Source organism: Pantherophis guttatus, chromosome 13 (assembly GCF_059756535.1).
Source record: "Pantherophis guttatus breed Tessera chromosome 13, ASM5975653v1, whole genome shotgun sequence".
Taxonomy (NCBI): Eukaryota; Metazoa; Chordata; class Lepidosauria; order Squamata; family Colubridae; genus Pantherophis; species Pantherophis guttatus.
In genome coordinates, this window is record NC_142075.1 from 1969731 (window position 1) to 1992121 (window position 22391).

At 43.4% G+C, this 22391-nt stretch overlaps 1 protein-coding gene across 2 annotated transcripts in view; it reads right to left on the reverse strand.

Annotated features, from left to right (window-relative positions):
* Positions 1 to 22391, reverse strand: part of IQGAP1 (IQ motif containing GTPase activating protein 1) — a 127407-nt gene that overhangs the window by 21335 nt on the left and 83681 nt on the right. For both annotated transcript variants that reach the window (XM_034435617.3, XM_034435616.3), the window contains exons 20-32: positions 20713 to 20796; positions 19643 to 19714; positions 19481 to 19550; positions 15773 to 15981; positions 14784 to 14939; positions 14534 to 14697; positions 12654 to 12878; positions 11681 to 11821; positions 11513 to 11597; positions 9430 to 9662; positions 6840 to 6972; positions 6590 to 6692; positions 1108 to 1243 (exon numbers count right to left, since the gene is read on the reverse strand). In XM_034435617.3, the coding sequence (XP_034291508.1) occupies positions 1108 to 1243; positions 6590 to 6692; positions 6840 to 6972; positions 9430 to 9662; positions 11513 to 11597; positions 11681 to 11821; positions 12654 to 12878; positions 14534 to 14697; positions 14784 to 14939; positions 15773 to 15981; positions 19481 to 19550; positions 19643 to 19714; positions 20713 to 20796 (1811 nt within the window). The remainder of the gene's footprint in view (positions 1 to 1107; positions 1244 to 6589; positions 6693 to 6839; positions 6973 to 9429; positions 9663 to 11512; positions 11598 to 11680; positions 11822 to 12653; positions 12879 to 14533; positions 14698 to 14783; positions 14940 to 15772; positions 15982 to 19480; positions 19551 to 19642; positions 19715 to 20712; positions 20797 to 22391) is intronic.

Below are 22391 nucleotides of genomic sequence, written 5' to 3' on the forward strand. Positions count from 1 at the left end.
AACATAGTACATAGTAAATATCAGCTCATTAGGATTGTTAGACACTACAATTTGAGCATTAAATAGAGATAGAAATACAAAAATCTAAATAACAAATCAGTATATGAAATTTTGGGGACAGATAATACAAAAAGTACAAATGGCAACTACAGGTTCATCAACGATTACTAAGACAAGCAAGAAGATACCCTCAAACCAGATGACACTCTCAGCTTCCCCGGCGCAGCAAAGGCTAGTTGACACCATGTTAGTGGCAGAAAAAGAAAAGGCATCCTCCATCCTTAACATGCAAAACATTCAGTCAGTTCTAGCAATGATTCAAGAGGGAATGAACAAAACCCAAGAGTCCATAGCTAATAACCATGAAGAAACAAGGAGAAATCATGAAGAACTTAGGATAGATGTGGGAGAAATAAAAGATAACATTAAGAAAATGGATGAGAAGATTGGGAAAATATAATAGAACACCTATAATGGCTTCCCCCATAATGTGATGCTCATAGGGCTTCCAGCAAGAGAACATCTCTTTCCAGGAGGGGCTCCTACTCGGTGAAATATCTTATTCCCCCCAAGCAAGGATGCCCTCCTTGTATTTTGGAGAGCAGTTAAAACTGTAGGTATTCCTGCAGGCATTCAGCCCCTAGCTGGTCCTGGTGCCTCTTCTAAATTTAATTTGAGCTCTATTTGTTTGGACTTTGTTTGAGTTTTTAATTATGTCTATTGTGTTTTTCACCATGCAAAACCCTAGTTGATTGGGTGGGAAATAAATAGTTGACAGTTATTACTGATATGGAGCTTTTGTTTTCTTTTCTCCTGGTCCCCACCTCCACCCCGCCCTTGCCTTCGAGTGAGTGTTGATCCTTGCTGACTGCCCAACCTTGCCTCTACAGTTTCTGTGTCAAGATTTTGGCACTTGTCATTCATTTCCTAGGTCGGAGACAGATGGACTGGCCCAAGTCAGCCGGTTGGCTCTGTGCCTAAAGGCAGGACAGCTGGGTTTCTTTGCCTCTGTGCAGGGAAGACAGCCAGTGCTGAAAGGCAGCAGGCCCACACTACAGATTCAGCAGGCCTGCTCCAGGGCAGCCCCCATTCCTTGCCTTCACTTACTTCAGCAGGATCGTCTTTGCATCCATCTCGGCATTCTCATCGCCGGGAACATCAAACTTGTTTGTCAAAGTGAGAGAAACCTCGGTTTTGGCAAGCATCTCTTTACTGGGATCATTCACGCTGCCACATCCTTCTCCTGCAAGAGAAAGAGCAGGTCTCCTTTCTTTACAATCCTCTACTGGTGAAACAGCAGAATATAAAAGGCATCTTTAAGACGGCAAAAATACAGCTATAAAGCAAATAGCAAAGGCCCTCCCAGGTTTAGGAAGTTTTGTTAACAGTCCAATGAAGAAATAGATACTCTTTAAAATCTGTTATAGTACATTAGAAACATTGTTATCTATGCAGTTATAAGAACAAAAAAAAAAGTTTTCAAAAGCATCAAATAATCTACTAGGCCTGATATCAAAATCTAAATAAAATTTTTCAGCAGTTTTCTAAAGGAAAAGCCACCTGGGGCCTAACCTCCAGCTTGAGAGAGAGAAAGAGAGAGCGAACACCATTTAGACTTTTATTTTCATTCGTTACTGTCCAGAATTCATTCAATATCTGAAGTGGAAAAATAAGAGGACTGTCTTCTTCTTTTTCTTGGCCAGGGATCGGCGACAGGAGCTCTGGGACAGCTCCTCAGAAGGAAACCACCACCCCATGGGCAGCCTGTGAGTACAGCAAAATGGAAGAAGAAACCATCCTCAGATATTCAGATCTGCCCAATTCACTTTCTAAAGCATGTTTAAATGGAGCAAATTTAAAGTGTAAAGAGACCTTCAGAACAGTGGAGCACCTAAAGCCCCCTGGGTGAGTGTACCTTCAATCTGGAAAAGCTTAAAAGCAGAAAGGAACGAATCAGTTATAAAGCTTTAAAAAGAACTACACAACTCTGGGATCCACTGAAAGAAAGTTAGTGCAGTCTAAAGTGACCAGAATAAATATTACATTTTAGGCTGATTTTTTTTTTTGTCCAAATGGTGACTCCTTCCAACTTTCCCATTGACTTTGCTTGGGGGAAACTGGCAGGGAGCACTGGAAGTCACCCACATGACCAGAGGGGTGCTGGAAAAACCATAGTGCTAGAAGAGACTAATGTGTTATGGGGAAGAAGAAGCCTGTTTTATCTTTTACTCCCCCTGTATGCATTACGAATTTGAAATAAAGAAAAATGGTTATTACTAAAGGGGATGAAAGTTACAGGAAGGAAGAAAGGATTGTTGAACCACTCCAGAAGAATGTATTTGTTTATGAGGGATAAATTCATAGACCTTGATAATATTTTGTTGGCCAGCAATGCTATTATATGTATATAAAGTAGAAATATATTGAAATACTCATGAAGGAAGATAAAATAACTATTTTTGCAGAAGTCTGAATCTTATATGGCCTTTTTGCAGAAAATGGAAAGAACTAAAACAATCATTTTGTATGTTAAATAATGGAACAAAAGGATTGTTATGTTTGAGGAGGGGTAATATTTTTTATTATAATTGCTGTAAAGGTTGGAAATAATTTAATTATCTTTCTCTCCTTTCTTTTTCAACTTTATGGTTTCCTGCCATTTTTCTTTTATATATATTTATATTCTTCTTTTCCTTTTATTCAAGTAAAAGTTTTCAATAAAAACATTTAAAAAAATAGCAATAGCACTTATAGTGCATTCAGACCCCCTTCACGTTTGTCAGTTCTGTTATGCTACAGCCTGATTCTACAGGCTGAAATTCATTTTTTCCTCATTAATCTACACTCAGTATTCCATAATGACAAACTGAAAACAGAATTTTAGAAATATCTGTAAATGTATTAAAAAGAAATAAGTGAAATATCACATTGGCATAGTATTCACTCTTTGCAACAACACTTGAAATTTAATTCAAGTTTCTCTTGATCGTTGCTGACATGTTTCTACACCTTAACTGGAGTCGACCTATGATAAGTTAAATTGGACATGATTTGGAAAGGCACACACCTCTCTATAGAAAGCCTCACAGCTGGCAATGCATATATAGCAGAGCAAAAGCCATGAAGTCAAAGAACTGCCTGCAGAGCTCAGAGATAGGATTATTGCAAGGCACAAATCTGGGGAAGGCTATAATAAAATTTCTGCCACACTGAAGGTTCTGAAGAATACAGTGGCCTCCATAATTCCCAAATGGAAGACGTTTGGCACAACCAGGACTCTTCCAAGTGCTGGTTGCCAGGTCAAACTGAGGAATCGGGGTGAAGGGCCTTAGTAAGATTGTCACTCTGACTGAGCTCCAGAGATCCTGTGTGGAGATGGGACAGAGTTCCAGAAAGACAACCATCACTGCAACCCTCCACCAATCTGAGCGTTATGGCAGAATGGCTAGATGGAAGCCTCTTCTCAGTGCAAAACACATGAAAGCCTGCTTTGCAAAAAAGCATCTGAAGCAACAAGATTCTCTGGTCTGATGAAACCAAGATTGAACAGTTTGAACTCAATTCTAAGCGTTATGTCTGGAGGAAACGAGGCACCGCTCATCACCTGCCCAATATTATCCCAACAGTGCAGCATAGTGGTGCCAGCATCATGCTGTGGGGGTGTTTTTCAGCAGCAGACACTGGGAGACTGCTCAGATTTGGGGGAAAGCTGAATGGAGCAAAGTACCGGGATATCCTCAACGAAAACCTGTTCCAAAGTGCTCCACACCTCAGACTGGGATGAACATGACAACTTTCTAACATGACAATGACCCTAAGCACACAGCCAAGGCAACGTATGAGTGGCTTAGGAACAACTCTGTGAATGTCCTAGAGCCGTGATGGCGAGTGCCACAGGTGGCACGTGGAGCCATATTGGCACGTGAGCATTGCTCTAGCTCAGCTGCAGTGCACTTGAACGCGCAGGCCAACTGATTTGCCCGAAAATCAGTTCTGGGCACACTGGAAGTTGGCAAATGGGCCGTTTCCAGCCTCCAGAGGGCCTCCAGGGGGGTGGGGAAGGCCGTTTTCACTCCTAGAAAGCCTCTGGAGCCTGGGGAGGGGGGAAAACGGGCCTATCGGGCCATCACGTGCCAAAAACAGGGGGAGCACAGGGGGGTTGTGCCTGCATGCGTGGGGGTGGGACGCATTGAATTGTGGGTGTGGGCATGCACATGTGCGACCCCCCCCGTGCCCCCCCGCTTTTGGCACGCAACAGCAAAAAGGTTAGTCATCCTAGAGTGACTCAGCCAGAGCCCTGACTTGAACCCTACTGAACATGTCTGGAGGGACTGAAAATGGCTGTCCACCAATGGCTGTTATCCAACCTGACTGAGCTTGAGAGGATTTGCAAAGAAGAAAGGCAAAAAATCCCCCAATCCAGATGTGCAAAGCTTGTCGCTTCATATCCAAAAAGACTGGAGGCTGTAATTGCTGCCAAAGGTGCTTCAACAAAGTAACTGAGTGAAGGGTCTGAATACTTATGCTAATATGATATTTCAGTTTTTTTCTTTTTAATAAATTTACAGACATTTCTAAAATTCTGTTTTCACTTTGTTGCTTTGGGGTACTGAGTGTAGATTAATGAGAAAAAAATGAATTTCAACAACTATAGAATCTGGCTGCAGCATAACAAAATTGACAAAAAATGAAGGGGATCTACATACTTTTGGAATACATATATATACCGCTCCACAGTGCTTTACTCCCTGGGCGGTTTACAATGTGAGCATATTGTGCCCAACAATCTGGGTCCTTGTTTTACTGACCTTGGAAGGATGGAAGGCTGAGTCAACCTGGAGCCCCCTCAGGATTGAACTGTGTAGAGAGTTTGCCTGCAATACTGCACTTTAACTACTAAGCCACCAGAGCTCAGTAAAAAAATCTGTTATAATGTACTTTAAGAACATAGTTTAGTTGCCAGAATTCATGTAACTATCTACTGCGCCTCAATAAATCTCACTAAAGAAACATATATCAGAATCCCACTTAAAAGAAATATGAATTTAATTGTAGAAAGATATCGAGGAACCTTACACGGTTTTCGACTCAGTTTTTTCCCTCCTTTGTTATGTTTTACTTTTTATTATCCTTCAGACATAGGTGTGTTTTTAAAATTCTTCTTACTGATTTGTGGTAAACCACTGTGTTGAAATTATGTCAGCATTATTGTTTTAACTTGTTTATGGCTGCTATTTTCAACAAGCTTAATAATTATGGAAGTTTACATTATCATTATTATTAAATACCCGACAGTGAAAAATCACAACTGCCTATTCTTTAGCTGGTGTTGCCCTCCATAGGCACAGAGTTCCTCCAAAGAACGTAGGATGCCATGATGTATTGGCAAAGCACATGGATGGATCCAAGCAGTGTGACATTTTGTAACGGACAGATGGAAATCTTGCCAACCAATGTGCAGATTTTCAAACTGCTGTTCAAGATTTTCAACCACTTTTTCAACTCTATGTTCCCACCCATTTTTCATTGCTGCCACATGATAATTTCTATGGATGTTCTAGTGAGTCATTTTTGTTGGACAGTCAGCCAGATATTTAAACTGGATCTGGCATTTTTATCCACCTATCAGATCCGACCCAAGGACCTGGCATAGACAGATGTTGGTGTTAAAGGTATTGTTGCAGGATGCAAGCTGTTCAGGGGCAGGTTTCAAAACCCATTGCTACCATTCACTTGTGGGCATGCACGCGTGTGCATGCACAGAAGCATCTGGGCAGGTGGGCGGAGCCTCCCACTGCCTCCGCTACCGGTTTGCTTGATCCAGGGTGAACTGGTAGCAACCCACCGCTGAAGCTGTTCCAAGCAAAGCTGCCTTTTGCAATTGACTGATTGGTGATTTTGTCAATGCCGGTGTTCAAGTGGTGCTCCAGATGGTTTGGGATTGCATCTAAGGGTCCTATTGCTATTGGTAGTATCTTTAGTTTTCTTCTGCTATAGTCGTACTTCTATTTGCAGATCTTTATGTTTTGCTATTTTCTCCAGTCCTTTCTCTTCTATTCTGTTGTCTCAAGGCACTGCCACATCCACTATCCAAACTTTCATACTGACAATTGTTACGTCTGGAGTGTTGTGTGGCAGGTTATTATTTATTTAAATGAATTGTCTGCCCAACTCCAGTGGTCTCTAGATAGTGTACAAAACTAGGGAAAACATAAAAGCAGCTAAAAATATTGAATCACTCGGACAGCTAAGACAAAAATAATTTAATGGGGAGAAAAAACAAAAAGGTAATTAAAGAAATAATAAACATCAACAGGCCTGGGAACAAAACCAGGTTTTCAAAGCTTTCTAGAACCCCAGGAAAGTGGGCTCTGTCCTTTATTTGGGGGGGGGGACTGCTGTTCCAGAAGGTGGGGGCACAACAGAGAAAGCACGCTTCTGAGAACCCACAAGATGGCAGTGCTGAATGGAGGGGGCCTGATGTGCACCCACTCTGCTGGCCTATGTTAGGAGGGCAGAAACAGTTGGGGATAAGCAGATAAGCCACTCTCAGTTGCCTAGGCCAAACTGGAAAATTGGAAAAGCTCACCAATCAGGGATTCAATGGTAGAAACTTCGCCCAGATCATCCAGAAGTTCGTGTATAGGATCATTGTGCTCCGGGGCAATTGCATCCTGATGATCCAGGAGCAGCTGATTTGGGTAGAAGAGAGAAAGCTTCTTTATATGGTTTTCAAACCTTTTGGGGAAAAGGACATTCTTGCACAGAGCATGCAACCCAGAGCTGAAAGGCTTGAATGCTATTGGCACACAGCACTAAAATCAATATGCAAGACTTACGGTGTGTGTATTGATGATTTCTCCAATGGAAATATAAATCACTGGTTTTGTGAGTGTCACTAAGTCAGAATATTCATCAACATTAAACTTCTCTTGCAGTTCTGGGACCTCGCAAGCAGCCTGGAAAAAACGCCTTTAAAGGAAAACAAAGTCAGTTCAATCTCATCCCTGCACTGTATTATTATGGATCAAGAGAAGCCTCTGCAAGGTGGATTTTATCTTTTGTGGTAAGAGAGTGGCAACATCTGGTATCGTTTACAGTGCTTCTGGTGTGTCTATTTGAAGGAGATTAGAAGAGATTCTAATTCTAATTCTAATTCTATTATCTTTGTGCCCGAGAGCTGCCACTGGAATCGTGGCTTCTCGGTGCACATGGGGTTTTTTCATCTACAAGGAGAATCTAGCCAGATATTTCCTTTCTTGGCCCCTGGTCAGGGACTGAAGACACAATGTTGCTCTGCTGCTGTGCTAATTAAACAAGCATCACCCAAAGTTGGATAGCCTTGCTAAGTTGATAAATAAATTAGATAAAGATTTTTTTCTTATTCTTATTTTCTTGTAATTCTTTTTAGATTTAGAGCTATTTAGCTAATTTTTAATGGACACTTCCTTTAACGACAACATGACCTTTTTCTTTTCTTTTTTGCCATGGAGAACTCTGGCTGAGCTTCCACTTTAAATACAGAAAAGCTAAGAGAAGCTGAGATGCTTTTTCATCTGGGTCTTCTAAGATCTGCTGTCCGAACAAGTTGCTCTCTGCTGGCTTGCTCAGAATGGAGCACGTTGTTTGCCCACTAACATTAGGGACCTCAGAAGCACTGAAGCAGGCACCAAGGTAGGTTTAATTTTGCAAATGCTTGTAAATTACCTAAAACTCATTCACAACAACCAAGAGTTGTAACTGCCAGTGATCATTTATGCTCAGATTTCAGATTTCATCAGTTCAATTTGTTTTTTAAATAGTTTATCTTCAAAGAGTGGTTGAACTTATGGGGCATTTCTTTTTATGAGTTCTGAATTATCAGGTGGCCTCTGAACTATTGTGCTACGAGATTCCAGTCTGTGGCCTCTGGTTCCACAGTCCTAAATTAATCCATGCATCAATATATATTCCCTCTTCACTCAGCTTTTGCATTCTGGTTTTTGGGAAAGTAGACACAATTTGTCATCCCAGCCAGAATCCGCTTCAAGTTGGAATCAAATTCGGCTCTAAAAATGCCCTCTCAGTTGGCAAGCAGACTCAAGGGCCAGGATCCTAAGATTTCTTTTGCAAGAACAAATCCCAAATGCAGTTTGCAGGGTAGCATATTTAGTCTTACCCAGAGGAGATTGGCTGCGCTGCTGCACACTAAAATGCATACAGAATGTGGGGTGTGTGTACCTTTATTAATTTAAGTGACTTGCAGTGTATGACAGCCAATTTATAAATCTGGGCAGCAAACAACAATCAGGCTACCTTAAATGTATCAACAACAAAAACCAGAACCTCACACAAGACTGAACTCCCATCATGCTCCCACCAGGTGCCTCAATTTCTACACACTTCCTTCAGTGAGTGCCATGACTGATGTTGGCAGTGTTTCTAGATTTCACAGACAAAATCTGATCTTGGTTGGGCCTCTTGATTTTTTCCAATGGTATCAAGCTTTTGTGTCTTTGACTAAGAGCTGGGCATTTAGAAATTGTAAAACAACAGACAATTGTGTGTGCATGCATGCATTACTGATTTCAAAATCTTATTGAAATCTTCTTCCTAGGCAACCAAGTTACCAGTTTAATATTACTACACTACAGAGATTGACATTTCGTGAAACAAGGGACATAAACTTGATAAAGGTGAAAGACAATGTTCTGTGTTCTGTCAAATTGAACATTCCCCAATTGTACAAAATATCTACAAAACTCTGGGAAACAGTGAAAAAATGGAGCAAAGTTCATGTGCATTATTCTCTTTTAAATTAAACACTGTAAAATATTTAAAAACCTGCATCTCCCAAACAGCACAAGATTTTCTTTTGGTCCTGCTGATAATCAAAGAATTGCAAAGAAAGGAGCCTGGTGGAGCAGTGGACTAAAGCGCTGTTAAATAGCACTTAGCTGCCAGCTGCCTGCAATTACTGCGAGTTCAAATCTCGCCAGGCTCAAGGTTGACTCAACCTTCCATCCTTCCAAGGTAGGTAAAATGAGGACCCGGATTGTGGGGGCAATAAGCTGACTTTGTATAAAAAAGAACTCCGCTTAGGGGGCCCCTGAAAGCCCTACTAAGCAGGTATATACAAAAGTATGAAGGCTATTGCTTAACGCATTGTAAGCCGCCCTGAGTCTCCGGAAAAGGGCGGCATATAAATCGAACCAATAATAATAATAATAATAATAATAATAATAATAATAATAATAATAATAATAATAATAATAATAATAATAATAATATTTCACATACCAAGAACAGCTTGGGATGTTTGTAGTGTCTGAGAACAGACAGCTTGGGGGAAAGGATAAAGAATGGGGATTCTCCTGCTCCAAGTCTTAGGGCATCCCTGAGCATCATCTGCTTCCCCATACAACTCACCCATTGCTTAGAATTCCCTACCTGAATTTCTGATAGGACTGAGACAGGAATTCATTGATGAGGGCAAGGTGTGCGTTGTCTCCCATGAACATCTTATTGGAGGCTGCGTGTTGCAACATTTTTGCAATGGAGCCCAAGTTCCGTCGTTGGTCTGTGGTCAACTGTCCTCCAGCTGAGAGATCAATGATGTCAAAGGCATCCGGGGCCACAATGGCCGGGTTCATGTAGCGATAGTACAGAAGGTTGCCCACAATCTGGAAACAGAAAGAAGATGCCACGTAGATTCCCTGAAGCCCTGGGATCTTCCAGAAGAGCCTTTCCTACTTCTGTTCCCCATACTAGGTTGCTTAATTGCACAGATAGGCAAGGGAGACACCAGATCTTAGAAGAAAAAGAAAATTGCGAACACTTGTGGCAGAGAGTCAACCACGCCTTTTCTTAAAGGTAATTAGACACAACTTGGGAAATCTTTTTTCAGTTGCAGAGAAAGCAAAAGCAGGAACATGATCACACTGCAACTGAAACTAAGCTCTACTCAGCCACAGTATAATCCAATTATTGTGGAGTCCTTGGTGCTCTCTGAGCTGGGTTGTTTTCTTGCAGACCTATCATTACCAAACTAGGTATCATCATCTGTGCTAGTAGGGAGTGGGATTTGCTCTCAATTTATATTCTGGTGGCTTGCCCTGTCAAGAAGCAAATAATATCCCAATCAAGGAACGACCAACTCAAACAAGCTAATAGTAAACAACAGCCCAAGGAACCACCAAGACCATTTCCAGCAATACTGACAAGGCAAGTCATTAGTATGTAACACAAGAGCAAACCCCACTCCTTGCTAGCCCTAAGTACTTGCTAGCCCTAGTACTTAGTTTGGTAATGAAACATCTGCAGGAAAATAACCCAGCTCAGGGAGCACCAAGGACTGCACAGTTCAACCCTGAGCTACAAATATTCTCTTCTAGTCATTCCAATACTCTTTAGCCTTCATATCTTGGATATTCAGTGAATAACACTAGGGAAAGTTGTCAGATGTACCCATGTATTCTTCCTGATATATTTCATTATTTTTCCTAGGGTTAGCTAGAAGTGAAGTAATTGTACAGAGCTCCTTAGAAAGGTTTAAGAGGCATGTAGAAATTTTAATCCTTATTAAACCAATACATCCAAAAATGTGCCAGGATTAATTCAGGAGTGCAGTTGCCCTCTTTGTTGTGGCTTTTTCAGCTTTTTTAAAAAATCCCTTTATTTTTCAAGACAGAGGCAGCCAGAACAAAAGTCCTAATTTCTCTGAGCAGTTTTCTCTTCTCACCTTCAGGAGTTTAGATTAACGATGGTCCGAGAAGGAACAGTTGAGCTAAAGGAAGGAAGCATTTTGCCCACTTTCCATAGGCCCAGGCCCTTCTCCAGGAAGGGCAACAATAAGGGCCTGCCTGCCGAGCGGGGAGGGGGGGAAAGGCCCCAGGGAAGCCCAGTCACTTCTGAATCAGAACTGTGAAGCTGCTTCCTAAGGGGAGCCTTCGCTCTCTCTCACACAACCCAGCACTGTCTGCCACACTATATCTCAGCTGCTGGTGGAACAGACTGGTCACTAGTAAGCTACTCTGTGGGGAGATCGCCTTCTGACCTACATGTCAGAGTCTCAAAAAAAGTTAATTCACCTGCAGAGAAAGCCTAGATTCGATGCCTCAGTGTGGGAAAGCACAGAGCTAGAAAAGAGAAGAAAACAGCATTCAGTCTTTCATAAGAAGAGGCACCTTTCAAGAGAAGCTGCCAGGTATGAACTGCCACACAATCCCACCAAGCCTTGCTCCAATTCAGGGCCTGCAAGAGTGGCCCCTTTCCTGTAACGGAGAGCATTTGAGGAGGAAGAGGCCACCCGCTGGCTGTTTTAACAGCTACCAAACCTTTCTTACCTGACACTCTCTCTTTTAAGAAAAGAAGGAAGAGCTGGCCTAAGCTTTGGCTGACAGCCTATTCAGAGGAGAAGCCCAGCAGGAGGAGGCAGGCAGAAGCAGAAGCTGCAGAATGCCCCACCACCACCACAGTCAGAACAAGGTGACACTCCCCCACCCCACCCCACCCCACTAATCTGGCTCCTCACCTTCAGAAGCTCATCCTCGCTGGCATCCGGAAACTTCTCATGCAGCGAATCCTTCAAGACTTTGGCAATGAAACGCATCCCATAACTGCAGAAGAGATTGGGGAGGGGGGGAGGTTAAGGAGATGAAACCCAGAAAACTTTGCCATAGGAGCAATTTCTGGAACTCACGGGATTTTCTCCACAGAGCTGATGATAGCCAGCAAGAATTTGTCTGTTACAGTTCGCATGTTCTTGATGGAGGTGTCCAGCCGTGTCTTCACTTCTTCATGGGTCAGTGCTTGCTCAGGCGTCACGTCATATGGCAGTTTACTGTTAAAAAGGGGGAAAAGGGCCATAGGCCAGTATATTTGGAAGGCTGGTCATGCCTTTCCTCTGGCGGGTGCTGCCCTTCCCTGCCTCCAGAAATGGCAAAGGGTGGCAGAGTTGGGGGTTCAGCCGGTGCTCTATAATCCACCCCCCCCACCCCCCGTGTCTGCTGCCCAAGCTATGTTAAGACTTCTATTAGATTTCAGGCAGAGAAGTACATCAGATGTGTCAGAGCTTAGAGTTTCAAAATGTATTCCCAGAAAAAGCAGCTTTGTACATGCTGACTGCAACAAGCATTTTCTCTTCTATGGAAAAATGGTTAACTCTGTTGTAGGAGCACCCCTTGATCTTTAGAGTAACTTTATCTTAAAACAAATCTGACACAGAAATTACTTCAAATTGGGAACCATTGCTAGATTTTATTAGCTTTGTTAAATTAGAATAGTATGGACAGATTTTATTGTTCTCTGAGTCATACTTTGCTGACCATAGTTTCTGATCTTTATTCTTTGCTTAGAGCTCAATAATTCAAGTTTTTAAAATATAATACATTCAGTTATGTAAAACCAACTGTTGATATACTGGTATACTAATTTCTACGAGATTTGTAAACTCTTTGTTTATCCATTTGTATCCTTTCCTTTTATCATAGAAAGATTTCTATGCCTTTCCTATTTTCCTATTTTCTCTAAAATGTCTAGTAAAAATAAAGAGAAATGCATGCCTTTGTACTTTTCACCACAATATATGCCACCAATGAATCTGCCCCCCATTAATAAAGCTCTTCCTCCCCAGGGAACAGCAGCAACCCCCCCCAGCAGGAGGAGCTCCACACCTGGCCTCTCCAGTCTGGGATTCCATCTGGTTGACCCACGACTTGTAGATGTCCACTGGGTCCGTTTTGATATTGAGGGACTTGTCCTCCATGATCTCCTTGACCACTGGGGCCAGGATTTGCCTCAGGGCATTCTGCCCACGAGCACCACGGTTGAAGCTCACCACCATCTTTATGACTGTGGGATTTCCAGTCACGATCTCGTGTAGCTGATCCACCTTTGATCTGGAAAAGGGCAAGAGCATTTTTGTTGGACCTCAGAGGCCTTCTAAAGTCATCCCGGAAGATGGGAGCTTCGTGCCAGCTGCTTCCCTTATTTGTTCTCATGAATGGCCTGAGGAACTTTGGGATAAGTGTCAGCCTTTGACCCCAACTTGTCTTAATGTTTCTGTAAACTGATTGCAGGGTTACATGCCACATTAGCACCAGAAGCTGCCACTGTGTTGCTAACAGATCCACTCTGTGTTTACGGTTGATACAATACCATAACTCATTTTACCACCTCCTTTGCTCCACACTACTATCTCCTAAATAATTGCAGCTCACTCCATCTGGATATTGTGCTGCCATTTCATGTTGGTACTCAAGGGAGATGACTGAGGAGCCCATTTAAATTGGTTTTCCTTGTTACTCCTGAAAACAGGAAGGGGAGGTTTTCTGAAACATCATTAGACAGTAGATTCTGCACATTTTTCACAGAACTCCCTTTTTTAAATGTTGCAATCATCATTTTAGCCGTTTTCTATCCACTGCAGGATGAAGGCCTCTTTTGCATGTTTCCAACCAATGCAGTCCTGAGCTTTCCTTTGCCAATACTTGCTGACCATCTTGTTTTAGGTCCCTTTCGTGGATGCTAGTGGTCTCTCCAAGCAGGGATGTTTTAACTTACTGAATGGGTGATAGCAGTGAACGGTACCAAAAATTCAGAAAAAAGCCTTTTATGTTTTATATTCTAATCTTTCAAGCATCCACAAAATGTTAGCATATAAAATATAAAAGGCTTTTTTCTGGATTTTTGGTACCGTTCACTGTTATCACCCATTCAATAAATTAAAACCTCAGAAGTGTAAGCTGGACTGGCGAGTCAACAAAAGTATACAGATAGTTCTCCGCTTACGACAGTCATGGAGCCTGCCCATTACTGTTGAAGGTCAAGGTCTAATGATCTCCTCATCTCTGCTCTCCCAATGCCTGCATTAAGCGAATGCATACGTCATTAAGGAGAGCATTGGGTGACTCAGGGTGGGGGAGATGGTGGGAAGCCTAGTCCAGGCACAGGCCCAACTACAAGGGGCTTCCCAAGACCTTCCCCACTCTGACACATTCCACACTCTGATTCCTGCCCCTAAGGGGACCTTTCAGATTTGCTTTCCTCGCTATGCTTTGCTCCCCCAGTGACAGCAGTGCTGGCAAAATTGGTCAGAGTTAGCTAGTAATTAATTAATTAATTAATTAATTAATTAATTAGATTTATATGCCGCCCTATCTCCAGCCAGACTCAGGGTGGCTCACAACAGTTAAGAAACATCTAATAAAAAGTTAAAAAATTAAATCCAAATTTAACAGTTAAAAGTACAATTAAGATTAACAAGTTAAAATTAAATTAGAATTAAAATCCCATCAGTCCAGGAGTTGGTACCCTGGTTTGGCTTTTCTTCTGCCTTATAGACGAAATTCAGATTCTGTGGCTTGTATGACTCTTGGACCACATTTTCTCTCCAGCCAGTACATACATGCTATAAAATACATCTGCCCCAACTCTGCTCAGCCCAGTGACCTGGACAGGGAAAAAGAGCAGCTCTTTCCACATGTGGCTATCATTGAGTACTTCATGCCAGTGTAAAAATAGACAGCTAAATTAAAACCTCAAATCCACCTACTTGATCTCCTCCTGGAGTGCAGTCTTAAAGAGGCGCAGCAGTAGGTATTCTTCTCTTTGATTGGATGCATAATTGTAGAGTGTGAAAATCACAGAGTCCATGAACTTTGTAGATTTGTTCTGTGGCATTTGGAAAATCAATTTCGCCAGGTATGTTGGGTTTGTCTGCAGGAAAACAGAAAGAAGACATGGGGGAGATGTTTTGGGAATGAAGCAGCTCAATGAACTCCAAGGGGCCTTCTTTGTCTTACCTGCAGCAAATAGAAGAGATGCTGATAGGCTTCCAATTTTTCTCTCTTCTCCTTGCTCAGAGCCTTCAAGCCCCCCCTTTGCTTGTTCAGCATCATCATGTCAGATAACTGTTCTTTGTTCTTTTTAGTGAGCTTTTTACTGTGAGACACAACTTCCTGTAGAAGATCAGAGGATGGAACAATTCAAGACCTGACTGCTCTGAGATTGGATATTGCTTAATTGTGGAAAGTTGGCTGGCAGCAAGTAACCTAACTTCCTATGGTTGTCATGTTCACTATGCAAAATTCCTCCAAAGTTTAGGACACTCAGATGCTGGGAATATGTATCTAAGGAGGCAGGAGAGACCATTCTATCCTTAAGCACTTCAAGACACTTTTTCTAAAATGTACTACCGTATTTTTCGGAGTATAAGACGCTCCAGACTATAAGATGCACCTACCTTTTTTGGGGAGGAAAACAAGAAAAAAAAATCTGCCTCTGCCTCCCAGAATCCATCAGATATTCATCTGGCCCATTCACCACGGCCCGTTCGCTGGTGCCGCGGCCCGTTCACTGTGGCCTTTTTGCCACCACCGCAGCCTATTTTCTGCCACCCATTCGCTGCCACCGCAGCCCGTTCACCGCCACCACAGCCCATTTGGCTGCCTCATTTGCAGCTGCCGCAGCCTGTTCACCATTGCCATGCCTGTTCACTGGCACAGCCTGTTTGGCGTGGCCCGTTCACCACTGCCGCGGCCCGTTCACCACCACTGCTGTGGCCCATTCTAGAACAGCTGATCAGTGCTGCACTCCCCTCCCCTCCCCCCTCCACAACATCTGCTGTATAAGACGCACCAAAATTTTCACCAACTTTTACGGGGGGGAGGGGGGGTTGCATCTTATACTCCAAAAAATACGGTAACTGTCAAAAAATAAAGTCCGTCTTAGTTATACTTGTGTAAAAAAATGGCAATTTTCTGATCACTCTCTGAGAGTATGTGTAGAGTACCTGCAATGTGATCTTATTTTTCACCAGCAATCCAATTTTGATATCCATGAGGTTGAGGTCATTCTCCAGCTGCTGATTGGAGCGAATCAGCGTCACAACCTCCTCACGCAACTTCATCCAGTCTAGTTCCTCTTGAAAATCTTGATCACTTTGGTCCAGCAAGTGAACAAACTTTCGGACTACAGCCATGGGGGGTTCTTCAGCACTTACTGTAGAATAAAAAGAGTGAAAAACGGTCCATCTGATATTTTGTTGACAGGAAAGGCAAACCTTTATATATCTTGTTTCTGCAGATCCAGAAGCATTACATAGCAGGTCATGGATTGGTGACCACCCTCCAACACAGAACCCCATAGCTTCATCCTCCTCCTTCTTCTGCTCACACTATTCACTCCCTATGCTGATAAAAATAATGGAAGGGAAGAAAGGCAGGACCATCTTGCTAACCTTTGGAACAACCTTTATATTATGTGGTTCAGAGAGAGGATAGGCTGCCCTTCACTCTAAGCAGAGAGTAGCACATGGAATGTTTCTGCCATCCGCTGGTGAGGCGTCAGAGGCGGCTCGGGAGTTCATGGCTTCCATGACGGCCATGGACCTGACCCAATTAGTTCAAGGCCCCACTCACACAGGGGGACACACTCTGGACTTGATTTTCGTCTCTGGTCAGTGGCTGAATGATCTAGGAATAGGGGATCTAGACATCAAGCCTTTGTCATGGACAGATCATTCTCTCCTTCACTTAGACTTTCGAGCCGCTACCCCCCACCGCAGGGAGACGGAACCGACTAGGTGATCCCGTCCCAGGCGCCTGATGGACCCTGACAGGTTCCTGACGGAGCTTGGGCCATTTCCTGAGACTCTGGCACATGACTTGACTGAAGACCTGGTGGCCGCCTGGGATAGGGCGGCCATCGGAGCTTTGGATCGCGTCGTGCATTTGCGGCCTCTTGACCCGATGCCGATCTCAATTGGCTCCTTGGTTCTCCAAGGAGCTGAAAGAGATGAAGCGTCGGAAAAGACACCTAGAGAGCGTCTGGAGGACTAGTCAATCTGATTCTGACTGAACACAGGTGAGGTCTTATATCAAGACCTACCTAGTGGCGATAAAAGCGGCAAAATTTAACGCATTGCTTAATGCATTGTAAGCCGCCCTGAGTCTCCGGAAAAGGGCAGCATATAAAAATAAATAAATAAATAAATAAATAAATAAATAAATAAATAAATAAATAAATAAATAAATAAATAAACAAACAAACAAACAAACAAACAAACAAACAAACAAAATTTAACTATTTTTCCGCTCTTATCACATCTGCAGAGAATCGCCCAGCCGCTCTGTTTAGGGTGACTCGCTCCCTTCTTTGGGTGGGAGTGCAGGAAGATCCCTTGCAGGGTCGAGCTGAGGATTTTGTGCAATTCCTGCATGATAAAGTCGCTCAAATTCGGGAAGGCTTGGACTCCGACTGGATGAGTCCAGGGGGGGTGACGGGGGTAGGTCTTGAGAATATTATCTGGGAAGAGTTTGACCATGTGGCTCCCGAGGACATGGACAGGATTCTGGGTAGGCTTAGTTCTGCCACATGTTTACTGGACCCGTGTCCCTCCTGGTTGGTACCTGCCTCTCGGGAGGTTACACGAGGCTGGCTCCAGGGAATTATAAATGCTTCTTTGAGTGAGGGTGCCTTTCCTGCTGCCTTGAAAGAGGCGGTGGTGAGGCCTCTCCTCAAGAAGCCTTTCCTGGACCCGGCTGTATTAGCTAATTATCGTCCGGTCTCCAACCTTCGTTTTGTGGCGAAGGTTGTTTAGAGTGTGGTGGCACGACAGCTCCCCCAGTACCTGGATGAAGCTGTCTATCTAGACCCGTACCAGTCGAGCTTCAGGCAGGGGTACAGCACGGAAACGGCATTGGTTGCATTGGTTGATGATCTCTGGAGGGCTCGGGACCGGGGTTGCTCCTCTGTCCTGGTCCTATTAGATCTCTCAGCGGCTTCTCATACCATCGACCATGGTATCATGCTGCAGCAGTTGAGGGGGTTAGGAATAGGGGGCACCGTGTTGTGGTGGCTCTCTTCCTTCCTCTCCGATCGCTCGCAGTTTGTGTTGGCAGGGGGGCAGAGGTCGACCTCGAGGCACCTCACTTGGGGGGTGCTGCAAGGGTCGGTCCTCTCGCCCCTTCTGTTCAACATTTATGTGAAGCCGCTGGGCGAGATCATCCATGGTTTTGGGGTGAGGGTACATCAGTACGCTGATGATACTCAGCTGTACATCTCCACCCCGGACCACCCCAACGATGCCCTTGACGTGATGTCCCGCTGCCTGGAGGCCGTGCGGGTCTGGATGGGGAGAAATAGGCTCAAACTCAACCCTTCCAAGACCGAGTGGCTGTGGCTTCCGGCATCCCAGTATAGTCAGCTGTCGCCATTGCTGTCTATAGGTGGTGAATTTTTACCCCCCACAGAGAGGGCTCGCAATCTGGGTGTCCTCCTGGATGCACGGCTGTCTTTAGAAGAGCATATGACGGCTGTGGCCAGGGGGGCCTTCTATCAGGTTCACCTGATCCAACAGTTTTTCTGGACCGGGACACCTTGCGCACGGTCACTCACGCCCGCGTTACCTCGGCTGGACTACTGTAATGCTCTCTACATGGGGCTCCCCTTGAAGAGCACTCAGAGGCTCCAACTGGTCCAGAATGCAGCTGCATGGGTGATTATGGGTGCAACTTGTTGCGCTCATGTAACTCCTCTCCTGCGCGAGCTGCACTGGCTCCCAGTAGTCTTCCGGGTGCGATTCAAGGTGTTGGTTACCACCTTTAAAGCACTCCATGGCTCAGGACCTGGGTACTTACGAGACCGCCTTCTGCCACCAATAGCTCCCACCGACCGGTTCGCTCCCACAGAGAGGGACTCCTCAGGGTGCCGTCGGCCAAACTATGTCGGCTGGTGACACCCAGGGGGAGAGCCTTCTCTGTGGGAGCTCCTGCCCTTTGGAACGAACTGCCCCCGGAAATATGCACAATCTCTGACCTCCGAGTTTTTCGCTGTGCCCTCAAGACCCTGCTCTTCCGACAGGCAGGGCTATCTTTGTAAAGGAGTTTTAAATTCAGAGTTTTAAATTTTGGGGTTTTAACGAATCTTGGCCGTAAATGTAATAATTTTAATAATTTTTAAATTTAATTGGGATTTGTATTGTGTTTTTTACTTGGCTGTGCACCGCCCCGAGTCCTTCGGGAGAGGGGCGGTATAGAAATAAAATTATCTATATCTATCTATCTATCTATCTATCTATCTATCTATCTATCTATCTATCTATCTATCTATCTATCTATCTATCTATCTATAGCTCTATGGCCCTCCCCCCATCTCCAGCATTCTGAGACACCCCAGCTTTACCAACATCTATCTTTCTGCCCACTTTGAGGTCCCCTTTGCTATATATCTCTGCACCCTTACTATACACATTTTTTATATTTATATTTATTTTTTATATTATATTTTTTATTTTATTTTTATGAGTATTTTTTTATACTCATCCACCAGGGTTAATTGTGAGAATCTTGATTCCACTTTTCTGGTGACTTTGCTCCAGATCACCAGCACTAGCCTCAGCATACAACACCAGGGAACATCACATTTCCAATTACAGAAACAATTTTAATAGTTTGGGCCCAGGATATAATTCTACGGGCACACCTTCTGCAGTACTTACTAAGAGTTTTGTAGTCGTCACGAGCTTTGTTAGCACGAATAAAGGCCTGAATTTTCACAATGTCATTGATCTAGGCAGAAAGCAGAGGGCAGACAGTTTGCATCCTAGTTCACTAATATTTATAATGCATCAATGCGTTTGTGTTGGCAAAATGATTCTTACATGATCCCGGAAGAATTGTAACCGATCTCTGTACTGTTTTCGGGCCTGATACATCCTAGTCATTGCTTGAATCTATAGAAATAAGAAAACAAAATCACCAGAATCAGGAAGAAGAATACCAAAGCTCAGTAGCTGTGGAAGTGTTTGTCACTTAGCAGAATACCAGAATTGGAAGGACCATGGAATCCAACTTGGGGACTTGAATCTCTGGCAAAACAAGTGCTAGAACACTGTGCCTCAATGCTAACTTTATTAAATATCTGTTTCCCCCTGGAAATATTTGCCTGCTAACTAAATTGTTTTAAATTTATAGTTATATATATTTCCTATTTCTTAACCAACCTTCTCCTTCATTTAATTTATGACTGCAATAATCTTGAACATTTAATCAACTATGAACACGTAAGATGCTAAACCTGTTTGAACTGACCATAAACGGGCTTGTTTTCTATACCCAAAGAAAAAATATGCAGTGGCTTAAGATCTGCATCTGATCCTGTCAGGTCCACCATTGTGTCCTGCCACTCTGTTGGACGGAAGGGAGGAGACTGACATTTCTTGCACGCTTTTGCTTTTGCTGTATGCTTGGGAATTGAGGGGGATTGTCTTCACAGACTCCCTCCCAGCCAGTTCCAGCCCTGTTCCAAGGCCATCATGCCTGAGAGTGACCTGTTATCTGCCTAGCAACTCAGTGTTCTCAAAACCTCCTTGTTGCATCACATTGGCTGCCTGTGGAGTGGTCAGGGGGGTTGGGTTTGGGGAAATGGAAGAATTGCTTTGTGCTTTGCATGGGACCTTCAGATTCTGCCTGACTTTAGTGCAACCACTTTCTCTCAATAAAAGTTCTTTTGATTCAACTCAATGGAGTCAAGAGTTTTGCTTTCCTGAGCAACCAGCTGGGGCAGGTCCTTACAGATCCTCTCAAGGCAGTTCAGAATGAGGCTGAAGCACTAAACATCGCTAACCCAGGAGAGAGAAAGCATCACAGAAGGCACTCTGAAGCTTTAACTCTTGGGTTTATCTGAAGAGACCGAGGCAGTCTGTTCCCCAACTTGGCCAGAAAGAGTTACCTTCACTGCTTCTCCTGTGTGAGTCTGCAGATACTTCAAACGATCTTGGTATGCTTTGCGCTGCTTGTAGCCACGCCACTGAGACTAAAACAGAATAAAGTGTTAGAGTTCCCAGATGCCCCAGATGATCTAGCATGAACCACTCTCACATCAGTAATCTGCTGGACTGATCCACAATTTGTGTCCTTAAACTAAACCATCCTCTCATCCCATCTGCTGTCCTTCTTAACAGTCAGGCCAACCCAAGACATGGCTACTGAGCTATCCTGGCTCTGTCCAAGACAGAGATAAGAAATACTGTTTAAAAAAATAGCATTCAAAACTTCTGGGTGGGGAAAATAGTAATTTGATGTGCCTCTGATGATAGGAAAAAACACTGAGGCGGTGACTGGTGATAGGTCGGTGAGCCCGGATCAGCTTTTCTGATGAAGGATAAGCAAAGGATTGCCACATATAGTCCAGAAGGTTGCTCCTTGGAAGGAAATCACAGAAGAGAACCTGTCAGCAACTGCAGATGTAGAGCCAGAAGGTTGGCTCAATCCAAGTTCCACTTTTTGAAGCACATTTGGATGCAAATACTATGACAGCTACAGAGACCTTCCAAACAGCAGAATAACTAGACCTCATCATTTAGTGAAATTATCAACAGAGACTTGATTACACTTGAAGGGAAAACGGAAGAGAGATTTGTAACTTTGAAGAAAAAAAAACCTGAATATGTAAACCAAATCTGTGGAGAAGTTAAATTAAGGAAAAAGTAGACATTTTAGACATTGAGATAGAAACATTAAGCCAAGAGATGGAAAAAGACTTAGATAATGTGGTGTTACTGGAACTAAGAGATAAGAAATTTTGTCTGAGATTGGCAACAGTTCCAGAACAACCTGATGAAGGCCATAGAGACAGTGGTTAAAACATTATCAAAACATCTGAAGAAGATATGGAGGCAGAAGTGGACAAGGTGTACAGAATTAATATAAGATATACAAATTAAGAAATGTATGAAGAGATATGTGTGTGCTTTTTCAGGAAAAAATAAGATTAGGTTTTGCAACAATATTTTAAATAAGATAAAAACAGATAATTTTACTCAAGGAAATATATATTAGAATACTGCATAAGCAAAAAGAATATACTTTTGATATATACAAAGAATTGCCAAGCTTAAACAAAAAAAGATTCTGTTTTGCTGGGATGAACTGGAAGGAACAATTTTAACCTTTAAGAGTAGTTTGAATTAACTCTGTCCAAAAGGTGTGAGAAATTCAAATGGAGCTATGCAGCAAATACAACAGGGACTTGAAGAAGAGACTGCTATGTTGGGTGCTACAAGTGTAGACTTTTCCAAGTTTATAAAATAAATAAGGAGTTTAAATATCTAACAAGGAATATAAATGGGGCAAGAGCCCCCCAGAAAGAAAGAAGGTACTTCAATACTTTCGGCTGTTACCAGGGGGACCTTTTATCAGGTTCGCCTGATTCGCCAGTTGCGGCCCTTTCTTGATCAGGATTCCTTGTGCACAGTCATTCACGCCCTCGTCACCTCTCGCCTTGACTACTGCAACGCTCTCTACATGGGGCTCCCCTTGAAGAGCACCCAGAGGCTCCAGCTGGTCCAGAATGCAGCAGCGCGGGTAGTGATGGGAGCAACATGGCGCTCCCATGTAACACCGCTCCTG